The sequence below is a fragment of the Salmo trutta genome, chromosome 33 (genome assembly GCF_901001165.1).
Source record: "Salmo trutta chromosome 33, fSalTru1.1, whole genome shotgun sequence".
In the NCBI taxonomy this organism is placed as follows: domain Eukaryota; kingdom Metazoa; phylum Chordata; class Actinopteri; order Salmoniformes; family Salmonidae; genus Salmo; species Salmo trutta.
In genome coordinates this window covers 27,170,875-27,183,382 of record NC_042989.1, presented here as the reverse complement: position 1 = coordinate 27,183,382, position 12,508 = coordinate 27,170,875, and the positions used below count along the sequence as shown (strand labels likewise).

The window sequence follows — 12,508 nt, the reverse complement described above, 5'->3', positions numbered from 1 at the left end:
GGAGCCACTGAAGCTAGCCCAGATACAGGGTGTGTTTCAGTAAGGGAGAACACCTAGCGGAGCCACTGAAGCTAGCCCAGATACAGAGTGTGTTTCAGTAAGGGAGAACACCTAGCGGAGCCACTGAAGCTAGCCCAGATACAGGGTGTGTTTCAGTAAGGGAGAACACCTAGCGGAGCCACTGAAGCTAGCCCAGATACAGGGTGTGTTTCAGTAAGGAAGAACACCTAGCGGAGCCACTGAAGCTAGCCAGGGTGTGTTTCAGTAAGGGAGAACACCTAGCGGAGCCACTGAAGCTAGCCCAGATACAGGGTGTGTTTCAGTAAGGAAGAACACCTAGCGGAGCCACTGAAGCTAGCCAGGGTGTGTTTCAGTAAGGGAGAACACCTAGCGGAGCCACTGAAGCTAGCCCAGATACAGGGTGTGTTTCAGTAAGGAATCAGGTGATCTTGGTGAGGCGAGCAGAGCACACCGCTGGACAGTTCTGTTGTAGGAGAGGGAGGGAAAGATAAGACCAGTCTGATACGGTGGTTATCAAATAATGAGCACAGGGTATGGGCAGATGTATGGCGGTGTGAGTGTGTGTCTCACCGTGGCCTGGGTAGAGCTCTCCGTCAGGTCCCAGAGCAGAGCGTGGTTATCAGCCAGAGAGATCACACGCTTCCCATCTCCCATGGGCTCCCACAGGACACTGCCGCAGAGAGAGAGAGAGCGAGAGAAGGGGGGGGGGGGAGTTAGTTCACAGGACACACATGCATGAACACACACTTCAGTGAGAGAAAACACAAACACTTATATACAACCACAGTATGATGCGCACACAAGCACTCTCTCTCAAACACACACACGACGTGGCCTGCAAAGGCTACAACTAATGTAACCGAAGTTTATGACCATGATATGACAAGTGTGTAGTCAAATGACCACTATGCAGTATTTACTGCATACGACACACACACACCCAGCAGATAAGAGCCCCTTAATGTACCTGCTATAGACCTGCTATAGACTGATTAGTCCTTAGTTCTAGTGGTGATAAATGAGACTGGTTCAACCCCTTCATCAGGGCCAGAGCAACACAACATAAAGCCTCCACTGTGCTGTGTGTGTGGGAGGGATAAAGGGATGGAAGAGGAGGAGGGAGGGACAAAGTTAGTCTTTCTCAGGATTTCATCCAACTCTGTAATTTGCTTCCATCTCTTGTGAGGGGATAGGGGGAAGAGAGGGACAGAGGGAAAAGGGAAGAGCAAAGAGTAGAAGAGTTTATGGAGGTTGTAAATCCATGGACAGTTTTTACTGCCCTACCAAGGTGTTAGGACTCACAGGCCTAGGACACAAATACACACAGACACAGACACAGACACAAATACACACAGACACACAGACACACACACACACACACACACACACACACACACACACACACACACACACACACACACACACACACACACACACACACCAGCCAAGGAGCTTTCTGTCCCTCTCTTTCTCTCTCATTCATTTATTCTATAAAAACAGCTCCAATCTGAAGTCAATATATTCATCACACACAGATTTATGAAAGCAGCCCCCCAATTATATCAATTAGCCTAAATTATAAAAGAGAAAGAAAAGAAAGAGAGAAAGAGAGAGAAAGGAGGAAGTGTACATCAGAAATCAGCTAAATGTAACTGAAGAAATCATAGAATCTAACCACTTCTGGGAAAATTGGAAAACTATAAACAAACAACAACATGAAGAGTTATCTATCCAAAACAGAGATGTATGGATAAACCACTTCTCCAATCCAAAGAACAAACAGCAAAAACATATACATGATCAAATATACATCTTAGAATTAACTATTAAAAGACCCAGAACTCACTGGATTCTCCAATTACATAGAATGAACTACAGGACGAAATACAAAAATGATAAAATATACAGACCGGGGCCTCCCAAGTGGCGCAGTGGTTTACGGCACTGCATCGCAGTTGCTAGCTTATGCCTCTAGAGATCCTGGTTCGAAGGCTCCAGGATCTGTTGCATCCGGCCGCGACCGGGAGACCCATAGGGCGGCGCACAATTGGCCCAGTGTCTTCTGGGTTAGGGGAGGGTTTGGCTGGCAGGGTGGTTCTTGTCCCATCGCGCTCCACCGATTCCTGTGGCGGGCCAGGTGCATGCCCTGCCGACACGGTCACTAGGTGTACGGTGTTTCCTCCGACACATTGGTGTGGCCGGCTTCCGGGTTAAGTGGACACTGTGTCAAGAAGCAGTGTGGCTTGGTTGGGTCATGTTGTGTTTCGGAGGATGCACGGCTCTCGACCTTCGACTCTCGAGTCCATATGGGAGTTGCAGTGATGAGACAAGACACTAACTACAAATTGGATACCACGAAATTGGGGAGAAAAAGGTGTAAAAGTAAAAACATATATATATTGATAAATAAATACCACAAATGTATCAAATCAAACTTGATTTGTCAAAATATTTGTCAAGTGTAGACCTTACTGTGAAATGCTTACTTACAAGCCCTTAACCAAAAATGCAGTTAAAGAAAGAGTAAGAAAATATTTACCAAATAAACAAAAGTAAAAAAATTATAAAAAGTAGCACAATAACATAACAATAACGAGGCTACATACAGGGGGTACCGGTACCGAGTCAGTGTGCGGGGGTACAGGTTAGAGGTCATTTGTACATGTAGGTAGGGGTGAAGTGAGATAATAAACAAAGTAGCAACAGTGTATAAAACAAACAGAGGGGGCCATTTGATTATTTGTTCAGCAGTCTTATGGCTTGGGGGTAGAAGCTGTTAAGGAGCCTTTTGGTCCTAGACTTGGCACTCCGGTACCACTTGCCGTGCGGTAGCAGAGAAAACAGTCTATGACTTGGGTGACTGGAGTCTGACAATTTTATGGGCTTTCCTCTGACACCGCCTATTATATAGGTCCTGGATTGCAGGAAGCTTGGCCCCAGTGATGTACTGGGCCGTATGCATTACCCTCTGTAGCGTCTTAGGAGGGAAAGAGTTGTTCAAAAAGATGCCTAACTATATTGTGTGTATGTTGAAGGCTGGTTCTTCAAAACAGGCATGGAGGATTTCTTCCTAGTTACCTTAACATTTCCTTTAGTAAGAGCCTGGGGTTAGGTTTTGTTGGGTGGATAGGGTTAGTCTCTGATTGGTTGGGAGTTAACTGTGTTAGCCTGGGGATGTGGTTCCTCTTCCTGACATCATCTGATGACATCATCAGAAATGCCGAGCAGTTGTCATACCAGGCAGTGATGCAACCAGTCAGGATGTTCTCGATGGTGCAGCTGTTTAACTTTTTGAGGAGGTGGGGAACCATGCCAAATCTTTTCAGTCTCTTGAGGGGGAAAAGGTTTTGTCGTGCCCTCTTCACGACGGTCTTTGTGTGTTTGGACCATGATAGATCGTTGGTGATGTGGACACCGAGGAACTTGAAACTCTCGACCTGCTCCAACAGCCCCGTTGATGTTAATGGGGGCCTGTTCGGCCCGCCTTTCCCTGTAGTCCACGATCAGCTCCTTTGTCTTGCTCACATTGAGGGAGAGGTTGTTGTCCTGGCACCACACTGCCAGTTCTCTGACTTCCTCCCTATAGGCTGTCTCATCGTTGTCGGTGATCATGCCTACCACTGTTGTGTCGTCAGCAAACTTAATGATGGTGTTGGAGTCGTGGTTGGCCACGCAGTCGTGGGTGAACAGGGAGTACAGGAGGAGACTAAGTACACACCCCTGAGGGGCCCCAGTGTGTTGTTGCCTTCTCTTACCATCTGGGGGCTGCCCGTCAGGAAGTCCAGGATCAAGTTGCAGAGGTAGGTGTTGAGTCCCAGGGTCCTTAGCTTAGAGATGAGCTTCGTGGGCACTATGGTGTTGAACGCTGAGCTGTAGTCGATGAACAGCATTCTCACATTGATGTTCTTTTTGTCCAGGTGAGAAATGGCGGTGAGGAGTGCGATTGAGATTGCGTCATCTGTGGATCTGTTGGGGCGATATGAGAATTGGAGTGGGTCGAGGGTATCTGGGAGGATGCTGATGATGTGAGCCATGATCAGCCTTTCAAAGCACTTCATGGTTACCAACGTGAGGGCCACCAGGTGGTAATCATTTAGGCAGGGTACCTTCGCTTCCTTGGGCACAGGGACTGTGGTGGTCTGCTTGAAACATGTAGGTATTACAGACTCAGTCAGGGAGAGGTTGAAAATGTCAGTGAAGATACTTGACAGTTGGCCCGCGCATGCTTTGAGTACACATCCTGGTAATCCATCTGGCCACGCGGCTTTGTGAATGTTGACCTGTTTAAAGGTCTTGCTCACATCAGCTACTGAGAGCGTAATCACACAGTCATCCAGAACAGCTTGTGCATGCTTCTGTGTTGCTTGCCTCGAAGTGAGCATAAAAGGCATTTAGCTCGTCTGGTAGGCTCGCGTCACCAGGCAGCTCGCGTCTGGGTTTCCCTTTGTAGTCCGTAATAGTTTTCAAGCCCTGCCACATCCGACGAGCGTCAGGCCGGTGTAGTAGGATTCAATCTTAATCCTGTATAGACGCTTTGCTTGTTTGATGGTTCGTCTGAAGGCATATCTTATAGGCGTCTGGATTAGTGTCCTGCTCCTTGAATGTGGCAGCTCTAGCCTTTAGCTCGATGCGGATGTTGCCTGTAATCCATGGTTTCTGGTTGGGATATGAATAGTTGAAGTCGGAAGTTTACATACACTTAGGTTGGAGTCATTAAAACTTGTTTTTACATTTTTACATTTTACATTTACATTTTAGTCATTTAGCAGACGCTCTTATCCAGAGCGACTTACAGTAGTGAATGCATACATTTCATACATTTTTTTTCTCCGTACTGGTCCCCCGTGGGAATCGAACCCACAACCCTGGCGTTGCAAACACCATGCTCTACCAACTGAGCCACACGGGACTTTTTCAACCACTCCACAAATTTCTCATTAACAAACTATAGTTTTGGCAAGTAGGTTAGGACATCTACTTTGTGCATGACACAAGTAATTTTGCCAACAATTGTTATAGACAGATTATTTCACTTATAATTGACTGAATCACACTTCCAGTGGGTCAGAGGTTTACATACACTAAGTTGACTGTGCCTTTAAACAGCTTGGAAAATTCCAGAAAATGATGTAAAGGCTTTAGAAGTTTCTGATAGGCTAATTGACAACATTTAAGTCATTTGGAGGTGTACCTGTGGATGTATTTCAAGCCCTGCCTTCAAACTCAGTGCCTCTTTGCTTGACATCATGGGAAAATCTAAAAAATCAGCCAAGACCTCAGAAAAAAAATTGCAGACCTCCACAAGTCTAGAAATTGCTCCCAAGGATGAACCAAACGCCTGAAGGTACCACGTTCATCTGTACAAACAACAGTAAGAATAAACACCATGGGACCACGCAGCCGTCATACCGCTTAGGAAGGAGACGCATTCTGTCTCCTAGAGATGAACATACTTTGGTGCGAAAAGTGTAAATCAATCCCAGAACAACAGCAAAGGACCTTGTGAAGATGCTGGAGGAAACAGGTATAAAAATATCAATATCCACAGTAAAACAAGCCATATATCGATATAACCTGAAAGGCCGCTCAGCAAGGAAGAAGCCACTGCTCCAAAACCACCATAAAAAAGCCAGACTACGGTTTGCAACTGCACATGGGGACAAAGATCGTACTTTTTGAAGAAATGTCCTCAGGTCTGACGAAACAAAAATAGAACTGTTTGGCCATAATGACCATCGTTATGTTTGGAGGAAAAAAGGGGAGGCTTGCAAGCTGAAGAACACCATCCCAACCATGAAGCACAGGGGTGGCAGCATCATGTTGTGGGGGTGCTTGGCTGCAGGAGGGACTGGTGCACTTCACAAAATAGATGGCATCATGAGAAAATAAAATTATGTGGATATATTGAAGCAACATCTCAAGACATCAGTCAGGAAGTTAAAGCTTGGTCACAAATGGGTCTTCCAAATGGACAATGACCCCAAGCATACTTCCAAAGTTGTGGCAAAATGGCTTGAGGACAACAAAGTCAAGGTATTGGAGTGGCCATCACAAAGCCTGACCTCAATCCTACAGAAAATTTGTGGGCAGAACTGAAAAAGTGTGTGTGAGCAAGGAGGCCTACAAACCTGACTCAATTACACCTGCTCTGTCATGAGGAATGGGCCAAAATTCACCCAACTTATTGTGGGAAGCTTGTGGAAGGCTACACGAAACAGTTGACCCAAGTTAAACAATTTAAAGGCAATGCTACCAAATACTAACTGAGTGTATGTAAACTTCTGACCCACTGGGAATGTGATGAAAGAAATAAAAGCTGAAATAAATTATTCTCTCTACTATTATTCTGACATTTCACATTCTTAAAATAAAGTGGTGATCCTAACTGACCTAAGACAGGGAATTTACTAGGCTTAAATGTCAGGAATTGTGAAAAACTGAGTTTAAATGTATTTGGCTAAGGTGTATGTAAACTTCCGACTTCAACTGTACGTATGGTCACTGTGGGGACGATGTCGTCGATGTACTTCTTGATTAAGCCGATGACTGAGGTGGTATACTCCTCAATGCCATTGGATGAATACCGGAACATATTCCAGTCTCTGTTTGCAAAACAGTCCTCTAGCATAGCATCCGCGTCCACTTCCGTATTGAGCTAGACACTGGTACTTCCTGCTTTAGTTTTTATTTGTAAGCAGGGATCAGGATAGAATTATGGTCAGATTTGCCAAATGGAGGGCGGGGGAGAGCTTTGTATGCATCTGTGTGTGTGTAGAACAGGTGGTGTAGAGTTTTTTTATCCCACTGGTTGCACATGTGACATGCTGGTAAAAATTTGATTTAAGTTTGCCTGCATTAAAGTCCCCGGCACTAGGAGCACCGCTTCTAGGTGAGCATTTTCTTGTTTGCTTATGGCCTTATAGAGTTGGTTGAGTGCGGTCTTAATTCCAGCATCGGTCTGTGGTGGTAAATAGACGGCAACACATAATATAGATGAGAACTCTCTTGGTACATAGTGTGGTCTACAGCTTATCATGAGGTACTCTACCTCAGGCAAGCAATACCTCGAGACTTCTTTTATATTAGACATCGCACACCAGCTGTTATTGACAAAAAGACACACACCCCCACCCCTTGTCTTACCAGACATAACAATTGGCTACACTTAAACTCCTTAACATCATCCTCAGCTCTCGCATCTTCCAAAATATTTGGAACCAAGGACTGATCGTCCAAAACCACAAAAGTGGAGACAAATTTGACCCCAATAACTAGCAGGGCATGTGCGTCAACAGCAACCTTGGGAAAATCCTCTGCATTATCATTAACAGCAGACTCGTACATTTCCTCAGCGAAAACAATGTACTGAGCAAATGTCAAATTGGCTGTTTACCAAATTCCCATACGACAGACCACATATTCACTCTGCACACCCTAATTGACAAACAAACAAACAAACCAAAACAAAGGCAAAGTCTTCTCATGCTTTGCTGATTTAAAAAGAGCGTTCAACTCAATTTGGCATGAGGGTCTGCGTTACAAATTGATGGAAAGTTGTGTTGGGGGGCAAACATACAACATTATAAAATCCATGTAAACAAACAACAAGTGTGTGGTTAAAATTGGCAAAGAACCCACACATTTCTTTCCACAGGGCCGGAGGGTGAGACAGGGATGCAGTTTAAGCCCCACCCTCTTCAACATATATACCAACGAATTGGCGAGGGCACGAGAACAGTCTGTAGCACCCGGCCTGGTAGAATCTGAAGTAAAAGTCTACTGTTTCCTGATGATCTGGTGCTTCTGTCCCCAACCAAGGAGGGCCTACAGCAGCACCTAGATCTTCCGCACAGATTCTGTCAGACCTGGGCCCTGACAATAAAACATTGTAAGACAAAAATATTGGTGTTCCAAAAAAAAGGTCCAGTTGCCAGGACCACGAAAACAAATTCCATCTTGACACCATTGCCCTAGAGCACACAAAAAACTATACATACCTCGGTCTAAACATCAGCGCCACAGGTAACTTCCACAAAGCTGTGAACGATCTGAGAGACAAGGCAAGAAGGGCCTTCTATGCCATCAAAAGGAACATAAAAAAATAAAAAAGTCAAATTTTACCTTTAAATAACTAGGCAAGTCAGTTAAGAACAAATTCTTATTTTCAATGACGGCCTAGGAACAGTGGGTTAACTGCCTTGTTCAGGGGCAGAACGACAGATTTGTACCTTGTCAGCTCAGGGATTCGATCTTGCAACCTTTCGGTTACTAGTCCAACGCTCTAACCACTAGGCTACGCTGACATAACAATTAGGATCTGGCTAAAACACTTGAATCAGTTATAGAACCCATTGGCCTTTATGGTTGTGAGGTCTGGGGTCCACTCACCAACTAAGAACTCACAAAATGGGAAAAACACCAAATTGAGACTCTGCATGCAAAATTCTGCAAAGAATATCCTCTGTGTACAACATAAAACAACAAATATTACATGCAGAGCTGAATTATGCCGATACCCACTTATGATCAAAATCCAGAAAAGAGCCGTTAAATTCTACAACTACCTAAAAGCAAGCGATTCCCAAACCTTCCATAACACAGCCATCACCTACAGAGAAATTAACCTGGAGAAGAGCCCTTAAGCAAGCTGGTCCTGGGGCTCTGTTCATAAACAGACCCCACAGAGCCCGAGGGCAGCAACACAATTAGACCCAACCAAATCATGAGAAAACAAAAATATAATTACTTGACACATTGGAAAGATCTTTTTTTAAAACAGCAAACTAGAATGATTTCTGGCCCTAAACAGAGAGTACACAGTGGCAGAAAACCTGACCACTGTGACTGACCTAAACTTAAGGAAATCTTTGACTATGTACAGACTCAGTGAGCATAGCCTTGCTATTGAGAAAGGCTGCCGAAGGCAGACCTGGCTCTCAAGAGAAGACAGGCTATGTGCACATTGCCCACAAAATGAAACTTTCTAACCTCCTGCCAAATGTATGACCATATTAGAGACAAATATTTATTTATTTTCCCTTTTGTACTTTAACTATTTGCACATCATTACAACACTGTATATAGAGATAATGACATTTGAAATGTCTTTATTATTTTGGAACTTTTGTGAGTGTAATGTTTACAGTTCATTTAGTTTATTATCCATTTCACTTGCTTTGGCAATGTAAACATATGTTTCCCATGTCCCATGCATTTGACCTTGAGTGGCATGGCATCCTGGTAGGGAGGGAATATGTAAATACATGGAGGACTGCTGGGGAAGGGAGTTTATAGCTCAGACAGTACAGGACGAGATGCCTGCCTTCTTCCTTCTCATCAGATTGTTTCCTTGTCTGCCTTGCATTCAGATGAGTTTAATTCAATAGCAACAGATGCACACACCGCTCATGGTATTAGATTGGTCTGCTTTGGGGAATACAGACACACAGAGAAATCAGTTTGGCTACAGAGTTACAGTGAGGGATCAGTAGCATAGAGCTATAAGTCCAAGAGGTGTGTGTGTGTGTGTGTGTGTGTGTGTGTGTGTGTGTGTGTGTGTGTGTGTGTGTGTGTGTGTGTGTGTGTGTGTGTGTGTGTGTGTGTGTGTGTGTGTGTGTGAGTGTGTGTGTGAGTGAGTGAGTGAGTGAGTGAGTGAGTGAGTGAGTGAGTGAGTGAGTGATAGGAACTAAGAAAAAGGGGATGAGAGGGAACAATGTAAAATGTGTGTGTGTATGGGGGGCCAGGATTAAAATCAGCCATGCCGAGTTGGTGTACAATTGAAGACGGGTCGTCACGGCCGCTCACATTGCTGACAGTATTGACTGGCCTGCATGACTATCTGGCTGTCTGGGCTCCCATTGGGCAAACATTGATTGCTAACAGTCCCTTGGAGTACAAATCACACTCTGTGATAACCCCCTCCCCCCCTTCAACAACACACAGGCATACACACACACACACACCCCTGTCCGCATAGGCTCCACACTCATAGACATACACACACAAAACAAACTTTACCCCCTCCTGTCACACCACAGTGTAGACAATAAAACAGTGTGTCTGTTGAGCTTCATGATTCCGCAAGGTGCTCACCCAGGCCCTGATTGGTCCTAATCGCTCCATGGGAATCGATTCCTGAGCCTGGTGCTGCTCCAAATCGAAATGAGGTGCTTGGCTCCCCAAAGCAGGGGAGAGAAATATATATATATTAAAGCTTTGTTTGTTTCTTCAATCCAGGCACGCTTCACAACATGACACTAGCCCAAATGTTTGTCCACCCAGACTAAGGAGGGATATGGTGGCTGAATATAAGAGACGTGGTGGAGGATGGTGGAACAAAGGCACAGCCATACAGGCATAAAGGACGTACAGACAGACAGACTCTCACATACTCCTTCTATCACACACTAACAGACTGACACACACACACACACACACACACACACACACACACACACACACACACACACACACACACATTGCTGTACTCCTGCCAGCGTAGTCAGAGCGAGTGGGGGCTGCAGCCTGAAAGAGATGGACGAGGTGGGTACCAAACCAAAGCCATCCATTTCTCAGAGCCAATACATTAAAGCAAAGGATACAAGGCTCACATAGCAAACAGAACACATACACAGATATAGAAACAGATACAGAAACATGCCATTCAGAATGTTGCAGCTCTGAGGGTGTCAGAGGGGCTGACACCAGAACCATCAATCTCCTCCTCAGAGCCGCACCTCACCCACCCTTGGATCTTCACCAACAGAAGGCTATTACACACACACACACACACACACACAGTAAATGGACCTCTCTGAAACATAAGAAAATACTGCTCAGGGAAGACTCAAAATGGAAACATGTCATTTGAAATGCATTATCTTTTCCAAAGGGATGAGGCAGCTACCGAAGTAAAAAAATGGGATGAGCATTGATTTTATTTTCCTGTACAATAAATGATGGTGAATGTAGTGTATGCAGCTATAAGAAAAGCACTGAGCAGTGGCTGAGCCCTGGGATATGTAGGTCAGTCAATACTTTGCACAGCACAGCATACCAAGCTAACAGGGAACATTCCCAGAACATTAGCTAAGATTCCCATTATGATCTAGCTAGGGTTTTATCTAACATTAGGAGTCCTCTTTAGGTTTCCTAAAGTTCTCTTTAGGTTTCCAGGAAATGTAATAACACAATGTACCAGTAATGTTTTCCCAGCCATCCAAAATAGGTTCTGTGAAAGAACTCTCCATTTGTGGCGATGATTATAGAATGTTCGTATAAAACATTTGCCTGATGTTGCAAGAACGTTCCTATAAGACATTTCATCTGTTCTTTAAAAGGTTCCCAGATTGTTTCACTAGGTCGTGTGAACATTGTGGGGACATCCCAAAAGAGATGTTGCCAAAACATAAAAACTGTCCATTTGTGTGGATGATTCTACAATGTTTCTTTTAGGGTGCAAAAAACATTTACCTGGATGTTAGAAGAATGTTCCCAGAGTACATTTTGTCTGTCCTTTAAAAAGGTTTCCAGAATGTTTCATTAGGTTGTGGTAACATTGTGGGGACATGACAAAAGATATGTTCCCAAAACCCAAAATACGCTCAATTGTAATGACATTCATACAATGTTTAAGTTAGGCTGCACAGGACATTTCCTTAATGTTGTAAGACTGAAATAAATCTGTTTTTATGACGTTCATAGCATATTTGTTTTTTTCATATTAGGTTTAACATAATATTCCATTGATGTTTACACAATATACATTTTACCTCATCTTGGAGGTCCTCAGAACAGTTCAAGAACATTTATAAAATGTTATATACAGTAAAAACTTGACAAAATTTTACCACAACACTCTCAGCATGCAAATGAAAGCTTAAGAAAGCAGACTGGAATACATCCCCCATTACGTTTCTCTCCATATTGAATGGAAATTCTCATTTGACGATTGTATTGTAGGCAGGTTTGGGTAGTAACAGATTACATGTAAGAGATTACAAAAAATGTTAACTGTTATACCGGCAATATTGTAATTAGATTACAGATACTTTTGAAAAACTAGATTATTACTTTGAGGATTAGTGTTAAAATCAGAAAGGATGTTTGCGCAAAAAAATATTTGACAATCCTCTATTTTCTCAATAACATTCTAATTCAGCATTGAAAAAAGGCGCAAGTTGAAGTTTGTTCCACAAGTCAGAGACCACAATGATGACACACAAAATGTGTTTGATGGATCGTGGGATTCCAGGTGACTACCTCATGAAGCTGGTTGAGAGAATGCCAAAAGTGTGCCAAGTTGTCATCAAGGCAAAGTGTGGCTATTTGAAAAATAACAAATCTATTTGGATTTGTTTAACACTTTTTTGGTTACTAAATGATTCCATATGTGTTATTTTATAGTTTTGATGTATTCACTAATATTCTACAATGAAGAAAATAGTCAAAATAAAGAAAAACCCTTGAATGAGTAGGTGTTCTAAAA

General features: G+C 43.6%; 1 protein-coding gene across 2 annotated transcripts in view; it reads right to left on the bottom strand.

Moving 5' to 3' along the window:
* LOC115172773 (EARP-interacting protein homolog) overlaps positions 1–12,508 on the bottom strand; it is a 41,826-nt gene that overhangs the window by 16,903 nt on the left and 12,415 nt on the right. For both annotated transcript variants that reach the window (XM_029730512.1, XM_029730513.1), the window contains one exon: positions 592–691. In XM_029730512.1, coding sequence (XP_029586372.1) covers positions 592–691 — 100 coding nt within the window. The remainder of the gene's footprint in view (positions 1–591; positions 692–12,508) is intronic.